At 54.7% G+C, this 16,673-nt stretch overlaps 2 protein-coding genes across 2 annotated transcripts; one reads left to right on the top strand and one right to left on the bottom strand.

The window, feature by feature from the left end:
- Positions 1–1,265: 1,265 nt before the first annotated feature.
- TNFSF9 (TNF superfamily member 9) lies at positions 1,266–4,821 on the bottom strand. The gene is made up of 3 exons (XM_033400913.2): positions 4,375–4,821; positions 3,736–3,769; positions 1,266–2,359 (listed from the first exon to the last, which is right to left on the bottom strand). The coding sequence occupies exons 1-3, from the start codon at positions 4,636–4,638 to the stop codon at positions 1,899–1,901; spliced, it is 759 nt and encodes a 252-aa protein (XP_033256804.1). The 5' UTR covers positions 4,639–4,821; the 3' UTR covers positions 1,266–1,898.
- Positions 4,822–12,451: 7,630 nt separating this feature from the next.
- Positions 12,452–15,583, top strand: LOC117195697 (phospholipid phosphatase 1-like). The gene is made up of 2 exons (XM_033400912.2): positions 12,452–13,845; positions 14,786–15,583. The coding sequence occupies exons 1-2, from the start codon at positions 13,819–13,821 to the stop codon at positions 15,218–15,220; spliced, it is 462 nt and encodes a 153-aa protein (XP_033256803.1). The 5' UTR covers positions 12,452–13,818; the 3' UTR covers positions 15,221–15,583.
- Positions 15,584–16,673: the final 1,090 nt, after the last annotated feature.

The following is a 16,673-nucleotide window of genomic DNA, read 5'->3' as shown; positions in this document are numbered from 1 at the left end:
CAGTGGGCAGAAGATCTGCATGGTGGGGAAATTAGGGGATTTGGGAGAACTGGCCAGGACCGTGGGATGCTGGTAAATGTTTAACAACCAGCTCTCAAGGAGTGAAATGAATATCTGTGTTTATTATCAATTTTACTGGCATAAGTGTGTAGCACACAAGCTCCAACAATAAAATATAAGAGACTCTGCATTGCAAATTCCATACAGCCAAAACTGATTCTCACAGAATGCCTTCCTTGATTTTCTCCACTCTTGTACCCAGAGCCAATCTATGCTTGCAAGTTAGAAACAAGTGAGTGGAGGTTGATGTTTTCCTTTAGAGACTGAGACGGAACAAAACAATAAAGATGCATGTTCACCCTTCACTTGCTTTATGATGATGTGAGCAACTTCTTTGCTAAATCAGGTAGCGGTTTGAAAACACTAGAGAAAGACTTTCTTGATTCTTTGGGGTGCTAGTCACAATGTAACAGTTACAGGTAAGAACCACTTAAGTGTAGGGACTTCCCTGGTGGTGCAGTGGTTAAGAATCCGCCTGCCATTGCTAGGGGACACAGGTTCGAGCCCTGGTCCAGGAAGATCCCGCATGCCGCGGAGCAACTAAGCCCGTGCGCCACAACTACTAAAGCCTGCGCGCCTAGAGCCTGCGCTCCGCAACAAGAGGAGCCACCGCGATGAGAAGGCCGCGCAGTGTAACGAAGAGCAGCCACTGCTCACCGCAACTAGAGCAAGCCCGCGTGCAGCAACGAAGACCCAACGCAGCCAAAGATAAATTTAAAAATAAATAAATAAATAAAAGAAAATAATTTTTTAAAAAAAGAACCACTTAAGTGTAATCTACATGTTGAACATCCTTTTCACCTGCACTTTAAGTATAGACAATCAACAAACAATAAATCAAGCCCTGACTTGTAACATTTGCCACTTCCTGTAGTGTAAATGCTCTCACCATGGCCGATTTTAACCCATTATTGACCGGGGATGTATTAATGCCACAGGTGTTAGTTTCTGCAAAAATCCCCCGGTCAATAGTGTGTTAAGTTACTAGTGTGGTGACACAGAACACAGAGTTAGCAAGCAGTGTCCTGCAAAATGGCATTATCCAGTATTTCCACCACCAGACACAGTATAGGTAAAACATCTCAAGAGCACAGATAATAGTAACACGGGAATAATAAAATCCCTAAGGCACAGGGGAGTTATATAAATCTCAAGATAACTCACATTGTCTGGTATATAGTAAATGCTCAATATACAGAAGTCACAACATATATAAATACTTTATTATCTAACATCACGTACCACCTCACACCTTCCCATATGCCCCAGTTACACAGGGTCACACACAGTCACAGTGTCAAGCCAGCGTACTAGACCGTCAGCTTGGCAAAAGCTGGGGGGTTTGTCTTGTCCTATTCATGGCTGTGTCCCCAACACCTAAAACAGTGCCTGATAAAATTTGCATGAATGAGTAAAGCTCACACAACATAGTTACTTGGACTCCCACAAGCTAGCCCCATGAGTACCATGCGGCGGCGGGGGGGGGGGGGGGGAGGGTACTGGGAATGAGTCTCTATTTCTCACATATTAACATAAATAAGGATGGAGGGGAGGTCTTTTTTATTTGATGTTTCTCTAGCCCTGCACAGTGCCTGGCACGGAGCAGAAGCTCAATAAATATAAGTTGAATGGATTAATATAATGTACACTGTCTGAGCTCAGGCTCAGAATAAATACCAAGTGACAGAGGGTCCCGGAGAGTCCTGGAAGAGGGGCTCAGCAGCAAGGACCCTGGCCCAGCCCAGTGAGGTAGAGTAGCTAGACCCCATCACCAGGGGCCCCAAGAAAGGAAGGCAAGATTCAGTCTTGGTCCAGAGGGTGGCACCTAGGCCTGGGGGTCACGTCAGCTGTGTCAAGGAGAGTCCAGTGGGGACTTGGGTGTTCACGTGGAAGAGGCCCAAGACCGTGGCGTCCGCTGAGAGCTGCCAGGCGCGAGGCTCCCGGACCGCGAGGTGCAGGTGGACGCTCAGGCGCTGTCCGGCATCCAGGTGCAACAGGCCGCTCCGGAAACCAGCCACTGAGTTCCCCGAGGATGGGGGTGGCAGGTCCAAGGTCAGGGCCAGGGCAGCGGCCCCAGCTTGGAGAGGCCGCAGGTTCAGGGCCACAGAGACGGAGCCGGAGCTGTTGCCGTTGCTGGCCATTGCACGCTTCAGCGCCAAGTGCAAGAAAACATAGTAGACTCCGGCCTGGGCCACCACCACCTCGTGCCTGTGCTTGTCATAGCTCACACCGGGTGCCAGGGTCACACCTGTCATCCCCCGCTCGCTGCACCAGTGCAGGGGCCCTTCGGTGAGCTGCACTGTGGGAGGAAGACGCAGGGCATGCTTAGCATGGGGGCATCGCTGAGGCTTGAGGTCGCAGCCCTGGGGAGGGGAGGAGGGGCTCTGAGGGAGAGAGGACAAGAGGGAAAAGTGGGGAGGGGGGTATGAGAAAGGTAAGGGGACTCGGAGAGGGTCTCAGAAAGAGGGGGGGCTGGGGGAGGGGAAGGGGGGATAGAAGAAAGGAAAGGATTCCGAGGGAGGGGGAAGACTCTCTGGAAGAGGGAGATTGAGGAAGTGGAGGGGGACAGACTTCCAGGAACCAGGAGGAGGAGGAAATGTAATGCCAAAAGGAAGAGGGGGTCTTCCCTGGTGGCGCAGTGGTTGGGAGTCTGCCTGCCGATGCAGGGGCCACGGGTTTGTGCCCTGGTCCGGGAAGATCCCATATGCCGCGGAGCGGCTAGGCCCGTGAGCCATGGCCGCTGAGCCTGCGCGTCCGCAGCCTGTGCTCCGCAACGGGAGAGGCCACAACAGTGAGAGGCCCGCGTACCGCAAAATAAAATAAAATAAAATAAAAATTAAAAAAAAAAAGGATGATGGAGGGGGATAGGGGGCTCCTAGGAATGGAAGGATGGGGTTTATAGAGGGAGAAGAGGGGGATAGGGGGCAGAGTTAGCATAGAATGAAGGAAGGGACTCAGAGTGGGAGGGGGGAAAGAGGAGGGGGGATGGAGAAGGGGAAGAGGGGGGAGGAAGGGGGAGGTTGTGGGGGAAGGAGGAAAAATCCTAGAGGAAACATAAAGGGAGGGAGGAGGGGGTGGAGGGTGAAGGAGGAGGGACTCCAAGGAGAGGACAGGATGGGGAGAAGGTCTCCTTAAGAGAGAAGGGAAGGAGGTGGCAGAAGAGTCTGGAAGGGGGAGGGAAAGGGGTGGGAAGAAGAGTCCCCAGAAAGGGGAGGGGAGCGGGGGAGGGTCTCCGGAGGAAGGACGAGGAGGGGAGTCTGGAAGGGGGAGGGGCAGAGGAAGGAGGTAGAGAGGAGAGTCTCCAGAAGAGGGGGGAGGAGGGTCTCGGGAAGAGGGAGCGGAAGTGAACGGGAAAGACGGTTTCCAGAAGGGAGGAAGGGAGACAGGGCTGGGAAGGAGGGGTCCGTCTCTCCCAGAGCCCAGTGGGAGAGACCCTACCAGGCTGAGATTTGCGGCATCCAGCCCCAGCTCTGAGAGGGCGGGGTCTGAGGTGGGCACAGATGGGGGTCAGAGGAGGAGGAGGCCCAGAGAGGGGCTGACGCGGTTCTAAGAAGGGAGGGGACACTTTTCACAGAAGGGAGGGGAAGAGGGTCGGATTGGGTCACAGAGGAGGCCTCCCTCTCCTGGGGCTCTCCCTCTTAGTGCACCCTCCCCCTGTCGGGGGGAATCACTCACCTCCGTCGGCCACCACCAGCTGCGCGAACACGCCCTGCCGAGAGAGGACAAACGGAAAGTGGGTGGAGGTCCCCCCTCCCGCACCCGCAGCCCTCTGGAAAGTGGAGTGCCCGGGATCTGCGCGAGTCTTGAGCCTACGCTCCCTTCCCTTCCCGCTGCAAAAGAGCGCGCGCGCTGCCCCAGCCCTACTGTGTGCAAGGACAGAACCCCGAGGACTCAGGAGGGAAAAGAGGAGAGAGTCCCTCCAGGGGGCTTGGCACTGGGGGGTCTTGAGAGAGAAAGGGGGTACCCCAAGGGTCCGGGAGAAAACCTAGGTTCTCCGCGAGTTACGAAAGAAAGGGGGAGCCCCCTCAGTGGTTCGAGATAAAATGTCCCTCGGGGTCCGCGATGGAGAAAGTGCTCCCCTCTGGGGTCCCGGGATGAGATGGGGTCTCACGGGGGTGCGGGACGAGAAGGGTGCCCCCCGAAGTCCTGGATAAAGAAGCGGTGCCCTCGGAGGTCCAAGAGGGACGATGGGGGTCCCTCCACCATCGGCCTGGGATGCAGAAAGGACCTCGGGGTGGAGGGGGAGCGAATGGAGAAGGGGTCCCGGAACTGGGTAGGGGTCTCTCCCGGGGTCCAGATCGGGCCGCATCTCACCTGCGGAGAGTCGGGGAGGCGGGTGCGGGCGTCGGGCATCAGCTCCAGGCCCTCCGGGAGTCTCGGGCTGCGCGCGGAGCCGGGGACCTGCGATGCAGGAGCCCCGGGCGCGGCCCAGGCGCGCACCAGGCAGGCGGCGCAGGCGGCGGCGAGCAGCAGCAGCGCGGCGCTCAGGGCCCAGGGCAGCGGGTGGCAGGAACGGCCCGAGGGCGCGAGCGGCCGCTGAGCTTCGGGATCCGGGGCGGCGTGGGTGCTGGAGGGCATGGCCGGCTGCGGGCGGCTGCGGTCCGAGGCAGCTGCACCGCGCTTTATATAAAATCCCGAAGCCCCGCTTTCCGGGGTGTGGCCCGTGGGGATCCCAGAGATCCGCCCGGTAGGTTGGTTCCCGCCCGCCCCGCCTCCTCCACGTTCTGTCCGAACTTTCCCTAACTTTCTCTTCCCCGGATCTCTCCCTCTCTCTCTCCCTCCCTCCCTCCCTCCCTCCCTCTCTCTCTCTCTCTCTCTCTCCCTCTCTCTCCCTCCCTCCAAGCTGTGCCCCACCGACCCTCTTTCTTCCTAATTATCTCTCTTGTGTCTCCCCGCTTATCTATCTCTGCGCCTCTCTGCTTCTCTGCCTCTTTCCCCAATTTCTTATCACTCCCTAGCTCCCCAGCAATGGGGCCCCTCCAGGGCTCTCCTAAACCCGGCACATCTTCAGAGGGGTCAGAAGATAGCCAGGCCTCAGCCCCCTTCTCCTGTGGAGCATAAGTCCTCCCAGTGGAACCCTAAGTGCCCTGCTCAGCCCTCCCCCTCCCCTCCCTCTTTTGCCCCAGGACCCCTGGACCTTCCCTGGCGTGCCCCCGCCCACCCACCTAGACGCTTCCCATCAGGGGCCCCCTGGACCCCACAAGCAGAAGCCTGGAGAGTCCAGGTGGAGAAATTCCCCTTGTAGGAAAGGGACAGCCTTGAGTGAGGCAGAGGAAACTCAAATTTCCCGTTCGCTCTCCGGTGGTGGTGTGGGCGGGGGCGGGGGCGGGGCCGGGAGGAGGACCAGAGAAGCGGTCAAAACTCGGCCCCAAAAGAGGAAGCAACCCTGGACTGAGAGATGGCCAGCCCTAGAAAAGCCCTGGTCTCCCATAGAAGCCCTGCTCTGCCCAGACCAGCCGGCCAACTCCCTAACCCGCTCCAGGATTCACTTTCCCTATAGAAAATGGAAGGGTGGACCGGGCAATTGATCTCAGTCATCCATCAGCCGTCAGGGAAATGGGGGCAGGGAGGTTGGTTCAACCGAACAAGGATCGGATGCCGGCCCTGTATTCAAGCTTGTATTAAGCCTCTCTGGGGAATTACGAGGCGACCACTGTGATGATGCTGGCTCGTGTTGACTCACAGGTGCTGAACGTTTCCGTTTTACCAGCGGTTTATAAAGCACGAGGCCCAGACCAGCATCACCTGGGAACTTGCTAGCTCTGCAAATTCTAGCACCTCACCCGAGACCTGCTGACATTCTGGGAGTGGAAGCCCTGCAACCAGTGTCTGAAGGAGCCTTCCAGAAGATTCGGACACTTGCCCAAGTTGGAGAATCCACCGCATGGTACCAAGGTTGTTCCTTCACACCTGCTGTCCCCCTGCCCGGAATGTTCTTTCCCCAGATCTGCGGCCAGCTGTCCTTCTGAGTAAAGAGGATGAATTAAGCTCCGGCCCCTACTTTCACTCTCTCCCCAAACCCCACTGCAGTGATAGTATAAGCGACTGTTTCAAAAGCTACACCAAAAATTGTAAGCCATCAGGGTGGAATGCCAAATATAATTTCCCTAGCCAAATGCCACAGTCAGCACCGTGTCTCAAGCCTCAGTTATTGGTGACTGCCCCCCCCAACTCCGAAAGAGAGTGTGGTGGGTGACAGCTAAAATAGAAGTGTTGGTCTAAGGTAAATTCCCAAAAGAGATATCAGCTCTGCTCCCCTTCAGGGTGGAACCGCAGCTGTTTTGGGTTTTTTGTTTTTTGTTTTTTCCTCCAGACAGCGGATATGGCAGCGTTTCTGGTGGGAGGAACGCAGCTGATGGTAGAAGAATCACGCCAAAATCATGTGTTAAACAAACGTGTGAACTTGAATTTGAAACTTTCCCACCTTGACCCTTGCCCCCCACTCAGCTGCCAGGATCTGAAAGATGGGGATGGTGGGATCCTTTCCCTGAGGAATCTGACCAACCAGGAAGATAGATATAAAGATACTGAGGCCAAAAAGCCCTCCCCAGATACCATTGCTCTGTCAAGAAGCTCACAGGCCACAGGCCAATCTGTTTAGTATTAAGCCCTCCCCCACAGCAATGTCCCAGACAAGGGTTGTCTGAGCTGACAAAAAGGAATTCAGAGGAATCCCAGTCAACATCTCAGACAACCCAAATGAAAGTGTCTCTCTCTCGGGCCCTGGTTACATCACCCCGTGACATGACCTTACTAGCAGTTTCCACCATGTGAGATATTCTTGTTCATTTATTTGCTCACTCATGGCTGTTTCCCCCACGAAACTGTTATCTCCCAAAGAGGAGTATCTCCACCTGCCTTGTTTCCAACCTATAAAATTGCAGGCCTCGATCGTATTGACTGATTGAATGAATAAATGAACGCAGTAGAGCATAGCAGTTACCAGCATGCGCTCTAGAGGTGGACACACTGCAGCCTGACACCGAATGTTTTGATTATTTTCATTTTGAAGCAGCTGGGAAAAGTCAAAAGAAGACTCTTTCCTGATGTGCAAATCATGTGAAATTCAAATTTCAGTGTCCACAAATAAAACTGTATGACACACAGCCACCCTCATTTGTTTCCATATTGTCTGTGGCGATTTTTGCAACCTTATGGCAGAGTGGAGTAGTTACAACAGAGATTTTCTGGCCCACAAAGCCCCAAATACTTACTCTCTCTGGTCCCTTTCAGAGGAAAATTTGCTGCCCCTGTCTAGAGTCTTGAATTTTAGCCCTCAAATTTCTTGCTGTGTGATTTGGGGCAAGCTGCTTCACCTCTCTGAGCCTCACTTTTCACATCTACTAAATGGGAATAAGAGTAGGTCTCAAAGAGCAGCTGAGAGCTTGCTGTGAGCAGTGCCAGGCACATGGCAAATGCTCATTCCAGGTGAGCTGGGTCACTGACGCTTTTCTACAATTCCAATAAGCGGATGTAAAAACACTAAGACTCCAAAAGTAGAAGTCATCGATCCAAGGACTGACAGTGACTGTTCTGAACTCTCTCAATGCTGAGGGGCTTAGCAGAGTTCTATACACCCCCTCCAGAGCGGGGAAACAATGCCTGTCAGGGGAAGGCTCAGGCCGCAACCTGGGGAAGGCTCAGGCCGCAGCCAGGGAGCGCCATGACGTATTGTTGTGGTCGGGACATCTGAGATAGGCAGCCCCGCCCACTATGGAGCTCTCAGCACCAGCTGCCTAGCGCCCCACGGTTTAGTACAGTTGCACCTCGGTGCTCAGCTGTCTCCCTGAGGTGAGCGTGGGCCCTGGTTTTCCTCACCTCTAGGGGAAAGGCCTGAATTCTCACTGTTGCCATCATAGGGCTCAAAGGAGGGACTGGGCAGGAAGCAGTTGGGGGGTGGCACCCTTCTTCCCTCTCGGAGGCCCAGTGAACAGGCACCTCCTCCAAGAAGTCTGCCTTGATTTTTCCTAGCAAACTCACCTCCTTCTCTCTGGGTTCCCGACTGCCCCCCATCCCGTATGTGGACTCCCCCAGGGTCAACCTTCCACTGGCGTGGATCTTCCACGTCCCCCAGGGGAAAGGCAAAGCCTGAAAGAGACACTTAGTGATTGCCGGGTAAGTGCACAGTGAGAGGGCACGGGACCCCATGGGGGGCTGTGAACTAAGAAAAGAAGAGAAAAGAGAAGGGAAGGGTTGAGTGAGGTTGGTCTCCAGCCGAGGGGGTATCCACATGTGTTGAAGGAGGAAATCGATGCAGAGAGGGGAACTGTGTTCTCCAAGTTGGTCAGGTCTCTGGAAAAGCTGGGTCCAAGCCTCCTCAGCCCTGGATAGGCCAGGGAAACACAGACCTGGCACAGGAGTGCACCTGTGATATTGGGTAAACACGACAAGGCATGATGGCATAATTAGGCTTCGTGGAGTTGGGGTGCTTAGCCAGCTACTCTGGAATTGTGTGTTTCCAGTGTGATGCGTGTTCAGGGATCAGGAAAGGGGATGGGAGGGGTCCCATGCGTGCACCAGCGTTGCTTCTGGTTGGGGAACAACAATAGCACAAGGTCCAAACCACTTAACTTCAAATCCCAGCTCTACCTCTTGCTAGTTGTATGATCTCGAGCAAATGCCTTCACCTCTCTGCCTTGAGGTTCCCATCTGAGAAGTCGAGCTAACACAGGGACCACCTGCTAGGATTACTGTCCAGAATCGAGAGCCAGAACAGCACCTGGCATACGGTAGGTGCTCTCCAGGACTAGTCATCACTGCTGCCAGTGGGGCTGACCGTCTGGTGCCTCTGCGTGACTGTAGGCAGGAGTCTGATCTTATGGATGAAGCACCAGGGTCCAGAAACAAGCGCGGACATCTGAGCCAAAAACAGGCAGGAAGTATTCTGAAAGGAAATAGCCGAAAGAGTCATTGAAAGAGAAATGGTCAGATTATCACTCATAGAATCAGTTCAGGAATCAAGCTGTGGAGGAGGTTGAGTCATCTCTTTGGGGCTCATTAGAGATCTCTAAGGGCTACGAAAACAAAGAATGCGGATTTGGTTTCAGAGCAAAGATACATTTGCATAGCACATATCTGGAAGATATATTAAAAAGCTAGGGGCTTAGGAGAGTGATCTGAAAAAGAGATCGTGGACCTTTCATGCAAGCTTCCGCCCACCTGCATTTTCCATGTTTGCTTTGTTTTGGTTTTTATGTGTGTGTTACATACAGAATGGTGGTCAGGTGTGAGCACACAAAGAAAAAAACCGGTGGCCACACACACAAAAATTTTTTAAAGCGAAAAAAATAAGCAGAGAAAGAAAGAAACCGGTGGCCTTAGCTGTTTGGAGGAAGGGAAAATTTAACATCAGTGACATCAAAGGCAGGAAATGGTGTTTCCCTGCTAATGGCAGTGGAAGGATACAGGGATGGGGAAGACCCAGGCAAACCAGGGCGGGCCCTGGGTACCCCTCAGAGGGGCCCCGTCTGTGAAAAACCGGCTCATTCTGCTGGGAAACTAGCCAGCCTGCCCCAGGAAGGAAGCCCCAGCAGGGCTACCACCTGGAAGGGACTCTCCAACTGGCTCGGAGGGGCAGCCACCAGACAGACACCGGTGTACAAAAGACACCCCCATTCAGGCGGTACACAATCACACAAACCGAGACAGACACACAAATACACCACACAGACATACACACACTCACACACACACACACTGAGACACATAAGCATAGATACGCAAGAGTAGCCACCAAAGCTGGCCACAGACACACACAGAGACACAAGGGATACAGGACACACAATCGCAGACCCACAATCACACACATACCAAAACAGTGGTGGACATACACCACACAGGCACCTGCTAAGACACGCCCAGAGGTGCAATCATAGATACACGAGATCAGCTGGCCACAAGCACACAAAAGGACACATCCGTGCCCATGATCACACATACCCACTAACGCATAGCCTGGAAGGGTCTCAAAGGCTCTGGGATATGCATTCAGAGACAGACAATATCACATGCCCAGAGACCACCAAAGGCACTCAGTCACACACTGACGCAGGCTGACCTGGACAGACTGACAGAGACACAAAGTACAAGAAACCCAGGCCCCGCCCCCAGTGAAGATCCAGGTCCCGCCCTTCGAGCCATCCAAGATCCACCCCCTACAGAGGGGACCCAGGCCCTCCTTTTGGGGGCCTATCCCTCCCTCCCTTAAGGAACCTCTGGGTCCCTTTCCTTGGAAGCAACACCCAGTGTAGGCCGCGGGCGACCCCTGGTGGACCGGGCGCCTCAGTCCAGGGCTGCACTGAATGGGTCGTTGGGAGGGGGGCGTCTAGGCTGAAAGGAAGGAAAGGTGCTTCGGCATCGACTGCAAAGCCCGGAGGAAGGTGCGTGGCAACGGGGGAGCGGGGACACGGGCGGCCGGAGCGGGATCAGACGGCCTTGGACAAGGGAACAGAGCGTGGGAAGCACGAGTGGGATGGAAGACCCTCACCCGTCCCCACTCGGTGCGATCCAGGGTCCCCGAGGGGAGGGTGCTGCTCCGGGGACGGTGGAAGACGCGATAAGCCCGGCGGCGAATTCCCATTGGTCCGCGCCCGACCAATGAGGAACGGCGAGGATTCTCGGCGGGGCGGGGCAAGACAGGGCAACCGTTGATAGAGATGGAAGGGACCCGCCTACCCAGCTTGGCTCTCAGCCCGAAAATGACCACCAGGGAATCGCCCAAGGTCTGCAATGCCCAGCACGGAGAACGCTGGCCCAGGAGGACTCTCGTCAACTCCGATATGACTTTGACTCGCGGAACCCTGAAAAAGGTGGGCTTGCCCCTCCCAGAGTTGATCCCAATCTCCCAAGCCCTGCCCTCTCATCAGCCCCTCCCACGTCTATGTCATTCTCCCAGGCCCCTCCCACTTCCTAGCCATCATTGTCTCAAGCCGTGCCCACCCCCAGTCTCGCCCACTTTCCCATCATTCTCCCTAGGCTCCGCCCACTTCTCAGACAGCAACCTTCCAGGCCTTGCCCACCTTCCTACCCCACCCACTTTTCTACTTTTCTTCGTCCTGCACCATCCTCTCCCCCGTCTCTGCCCTTCTATTGTCTCCTATCTGAAATCCTCGGCCCTGCCCTGGGTTACACTTTTGCAGAACTCCCTGCCCCCTTCCCAGTCCAGGCCTTCGAACCATCCCCATCCTTAGAATGAACTTCCCTGGGGACACCACAGCCTGCGTGTCTCTGAGCATTTTGTCTGAGCATTTAGGCCCCGCCCATTTTTTTCCTCTCTCTACCTTCTTCCAGACCTCACCCACGCTTTCAAGACCTTACCCCAAATCAGTCAAGTCCCTGTATGGGATGGGGGCTCCTAGCTAACGGAGTCAGACAGGCCTCAGTTTCCCCGGCCCCAGGGCCGTCCTCGGGAAGGCCACGCCCCCTTGGTCATCTAATTACTGCCCTACAATGGGACCCCGCCCCTGCCCACCTTGGTCTTCACCATTCAGGCCAGCCTCTCCCGCTGTATCCGGCCCGACTCTCGAGCTCTAATCCCAGTCTGGGTGGGCGTGCCCACCCCTTCGCCCCCCACAGTCGATAAGCTTACCACATACTGTCTTGGCCTTGCCCGAGCTGGTGGTCCGGTACCAGTGCCTGTGGCCGGGGGACCCGCGGAGAACCACCCCCGTGCCATCTGCTGCCACACTGCTGGACCGCCAAGCTGTTGGTGGCTTTGGATGTGTTCTGTCTGCTGCCGGGTGAGCCCCCTCCCCAGCGTCCTTGAGCGCCCCGCACCACCACCATGCGGACACCCAAGGGGCAGCGGAGGGGTCTGTCTTCCTGTCTTTATCTGAGGGTCGCTAGATTGGGGGCTGGCTGCCTGCCCTGGTGTGTGTACTTGGGCTGTGTGTCTTCACATCGGTGTGTTCATCAACATGTTTCTGGGATGTCTGGGTCAATGTGTGTCCGTGTGAATGGGGACGATAGGGACTCTCCATAAGCGTGGCTTTGTGTGTTTACCTGTCTTCCTGGGTCTGGGTGCTGCGTGAGCATCTGGCTGTGCATCTTTTTTTTTTTTTTTTTAGTCTTTCATATGATTTTATTTGCTGCATGTCTCTTTGGATCTGAGTCTATGTGTCTATAGTGGGGGAGGTATGTTTGTATTGTGTATCTCTGTGTATGTTTGACTGTGTATGTTGTGTGCAAGCCCCTGGGTCTGTCCGTATGTCTGGGGCTGGTCTGTGTTGAACTTATATCCATGTGAATGAGTATGATTCTGTGTGTGTATGCTCATGCACACGTGTGTGTGCGTGGGTGTGTGTGTGTCCCTTCGGGTCTCTGGGTTGCATGTTGTGTTGCTGTGTTGTGTGTTGTATTGGTTTTCGGGGGGGTGTGTTCATTGTGGGTGACTCCTATGCATGCACTTGATCTATGGGAGCCCGTGACTATGCATCTGGGCTGGGGGCAGATCCAATGGTATTTGTGTAGCCAGGTGTGTGTGGGGGTCTATATGGGCCTATGTGCATTGTGGGTATATTGTTGCATTATATGTCTGTGTGTGTACATCTGAATCTGGGTGTCTGGGTCAGACTGTGCGGTTGTATTGTATAATTGTGCATGTCAGACCCTGTGTGTTTGGGAATCTGCGTGGCCTGAGCTTGCTTGGGGTCTAGATGTGTGGCTGGCATATACCAGGGCCGCCCCCCCCCATTCCCCGGTGGGCAGAGCTAGTGACCAAAACCTCCTCACTGGGGAGGAGAGGCCAGGCTGGGATACTAGCTTTGCCCTCCCAGCCCAGTAAGGGAGCTGGGGACTGTGGGAGGCTGGGTTCCAGCTGCCTGGCTCCACTAAACTTCAGTGGGTGACAGGATGACAGGGTCAAGACAGGGGAGGGAGGCCTGGGTGTAGGCTTTGAGGATGAGTGGGCCAGACAGAGAGCCTGGCACCTGCTGGAGACAAGCCCCTTGGTCTGTCTGAATCCAGGATGGCAGTGTCAGGTGAGGGGCCCTGAACACTGCTCACACACAACTTTGCCACCAGTATCTCCCCTCCCAGCTCAATCAGCCACAGAGCCATGGATATAGACATGAACACATACACAGATCCCAGATACAAGCACACACACACACCAACACAACACACACATCCATGGACACAATGCATAATCGCTCTCTCTCGCTCTCGCTCTCTCTCTCTCTCACACACACACACACACACACACATTGCAGAGAGGAGCACACACACTCAGACATGTACCCCTGTGTACCACAGACACCTATTCACACCACATACGCATGTCATAGACATAGATACCCATCAACACACACACACACATTCACACACAGACACGCAGAGCCACAATCATACACACATACATGAGGACACACACACATACAGAAAGAGCGAGCCCTTCCACACTTATCCCCTCCTTATATTAACCCCTCACCCATCTCATTCACAGGACCCCACCAGTGAATGGGTCCCTGGGGCTCTGGCCTCCTCTGGCCTCCTGGCCATACTGTGCTCTCTGCGCATGTCCCCATGTCCAGCCTGTGGAGATGCCGGGAGGACAGACTGGCCGGAAGGCCTAAGGAGGGTAAACCTCAGTTGACCCATCCATGAGTGGGGTCATCTCCACCCCCTGCAGTCAGTCTCCCCATCGTGCTGAATGAGACCGGTTTGCTGGTACCCCACATCCAGGGCTTCTTTTGCAATGACACCACCATCCAATACCCCCGAGTGACCCATTACATCATCGAAGACTCGGCACTCATAAAGATGGGCTTCTTCATCTCCATCTTCACGGTAAGAGGGTGGCCACTTTCACCTCAGGCCATGGTGACACAACATGGGAAAGTTCACCTGTTTTTCTGGCAAAGTGGAAACCCCCACCCATTATAGATCTAAGGCAGGAGGAAGTACCACCTCTTTTCCTACTGAAATGGGAAATCTCACTGCTCGATGGCATAAAACTCCTTTCCTTGAGGAAAATGTTAGCCCCCCACTTTTGACATAATATAGAGGAAACACCCACCTCTCTGCCTTAGGTATGGAACAAGAAGTTCAGCCCCTGCCCCGCAGTGGACAGGGAAGCCCCATTCCTTATATGCAAAAGGCAGGAAGCACTCCTGCCCCTTTTCTGGGGATCTGGGAAATCTCCCCCTTTCAAACATGGAACATCCTGCCTCTTTCTCCCAGTGACAAGGGAAGTTCCATCATTTTCAGGTATTTGGGAGGAAGTCTATCCTTTTTTCCTGGTATAACAGGAAGCCCCACCCCTTTCATAGATGAGACGGGAAATCCTGCCTATGTCTGACATAAACTAGGGAGATGACCCACCTCTTTTCCTGGTATAACAGGAAGTCCCGCCCCTTTCAGATATGGGACAGGAAATCCTACCTATGTCTGACATAAACTAGGGAGATGCCCCGCCTCTTTTCCTGGTATAACAGGAAGTCCCGCCCTTTTCAGTTATGGGACACCCCCCCCCCCTTTTCTTGATGATATGGGAAGCCTTATTGGCTTAGGAAGTCCTGCCCATTTCAGGCACAAGGGTGGGAGAAGTCACCCATCTGTGTGTGTGTGGGATGGAATGAGAAGCCCCACCCTTTTGCCTGGTTTACTGGGAAAGAACAGCCTCCCTTCCATATGAACCTGTCTGAGACAAAGGGTTGGGGTTTTCCCACTCTTGTTGCGCCCTCGGCCCTCAGCAGTGACCCCTCACCCCTCTCACACGGCCCCACAGATCAGCCTGGAAGAGTTGATTCGTGTCAAGCTCTTGCAGCTGAGCTCGTCAGCCTTCATGAGCGGCACTTACACGGCCATGATCTACAAGCAGCTGGGCACCTTCATTTTTGGCGGCCTGGCCAGCTGCTCCCCGACCAGCATTGCCAAGATGACCACAGGTCACCTGCGGCCCCACTTCCTGGCCACGTGCCTGCCCGACCCAGCCTCCTTTGACCTCGAGAGCGGCTACGTCACCAACTACACCTGCACAGGGCACCCCAAAGACGTCCTCCATGTCAGGCGAGTGGGCAGTCAAGGAGGGGAACCCAGGAGGCATCCCCACCCCACCCCAGCCCCAGCTGATGTCCACCCTGCCCCTGCCCGTCCCCCAGGAAATCCTTCTATTCTGTGGACGCCTCCATCGGCATGTACTCCATGGTGTATTTGGTGGTGAGTGTTGGCCCGAGGTGGGCTGCACACCCGGCAAGGCCAGAAAATACTCCATTGTCCCCCCGCCCGCCCCCACCCCATGCTTGGTGCCTGCAGTGCCAGACACAGCTTCCATAGAGCTTGTGTGTTCCCCCAGAGTCAGGAGGGCGAGAACGGGGAGGGCCCATCTTCTCTTAAGACTCATTCAGCATCCCTGTCCCAGAACAGCAACTTCCAGAACCCTCTGTCTCCCCCTCCCTGCAGCTGGAGAGGGCCCATGCCAGGCTGGGTCCATGCCCAGGGCTGGGCTCCACCAAGGGCAGGGGGAAGGGAAATCAGACCCAGCTGAGGTGTAGCTCTAAGTTTTGGGTAATAAAGTGGCAGGAGGAGCAGGGCGGGGGGTGGGGGAACCCCTGGGAAGGAGCCGATGACCCACAGGCATAGACTCGGCTGGCAGAAGCGGATCGCACACATCGCAGCCAGCCCAGAGCACCCGGGCACCATGGTGGGCAGACACAACGACACAGAAGCCCTGGCCACAGTGCACGTGATGCTACACGGCTGCCTTCACACCAGCAACGTTTTCTTCCTGAAAGGCAGCCCATTCGACTGCCAGCCGGCCCCCCTTTTTTTTATAGACAAAGTAACAAAGTAACTACAGCCTCCTGTAGTGATAGGGCTTTGGAGCTGGAATGTACATGCTCTATTCCCAGCCTCAACTGTGTGTGACCTTGCGTGAGACACTCAATGTCCTTGGGCCTCCATTTCCTCATCTGTCAAATGGGTGTGGAAATAGCACTTGCCCCCTAGGGTTGTGGTTTCATGAGTTAACACATAAATGAGCTGACTCGCTCAAAGTATTTAGAACAGGATCTGCCCTAAAGGTCACTATTATCATTAATAGCAGGCAAAACAGACTCTCTCCGTCCCAGGGGAGCATGCCAACAATGCCAGGAGGTGCACAGACCGACCACACACAGCTAGGAATCAGGCCTTCCCCTGATTTTATGGACCGAATGGTCAACTTTGTGAACAGAATGTTCTGGGTCTCGGGGAATTCCCCCACCTTTTTTTTTTTTCTGTTTTCCATTTCAAAAGCAAGAGCCCAAACTCTGCTTTTTGAGGGCCCCCTGATGAGGCCAACCTGCTTCGATTAGAGATCTGACACTGGCAGAAAGTGGCAGTGCCGGGTCACAGTATGAGCGTATCCGGAGGGCCTCATCTGACTCTTGGGAAATCATTCACCATCTAACAATTCTCCCAATATTAATAGCATGAAGTTCTCTTACAATGATGGTTTCGGGGGCCACAGCCCCTACCCTCTTTAGAGGCTGAAATCCATTTCCATATAAAACTGACAGGCTCAGACAGGCCGGTGGGCACAAAAACGCAGCCGCCAGGTGGAGTCCCTCTGGATACCTGCTCCCAGGGTTTCAAGGCGCTGCCCACCCGCCTTCCAGCTCTAGGTACAGGCCAGT

This window comes from Orcinus orca, chromosome 3, assembly GCF_937001465.1.
Source record: "Orcinus orca chromosome 3, mOrcOrc1.1, whole genome shotgun sequence".
In the NCBI taxonomy this organism is placed as follows: domain Eukaryota; kingdom Metazoa; phylum Chordata; class Mammalia; order Artiodactyla; family Delphinidae; genus Orcinus; species Orcinus orca.
This window is presented reverse-complemented; position numbering and strand designations above follow the sequence as displayed.

What these genes read in the sequence shown, in the direction of transcription:
- LOC117195697 (XM_033400912.2), top strand. Translation starts at nt 13,819, where the DNA reads ATGGGCTTCTTCATCTCCATCTTCACG. An exon ending in TCTTCATCTCCATCTTCACG is followed by an intron (nt 13,846 to 14,785) that starts GTAAGAGGGTGG and finishes ACGGCCCCACAG; the next exon opens with ATCAGCCTGGAAGAGTTGAT.
- TNFSF9 (XM_033400913.2), bottom strand. Translation starts at nt 4,638, where the DNA reads ATGCCCTCCAGCACCCACGCCGCCCCGGATCCCGAAGCTCAGCGGCCG. An exon ending in GCCTCCCCGACTCTCCGCAG is followed by an intron (nt 3,770 to 4,374) that starts GTGAGATGCGGC and finishes CTCTCTCGGCAG; the next exon opens with GGCGTGTTCGCGCAGCTGGT. An exon ending in GCTGGTGGTGGCCGACGGAG is followed by an intron (nt 2,360 to 3,735) that starts GTGAGTGATTCC and finishes TTCCTCCCACAG; the next exon opens with TGCAGCTCACCGAAGGGCCC.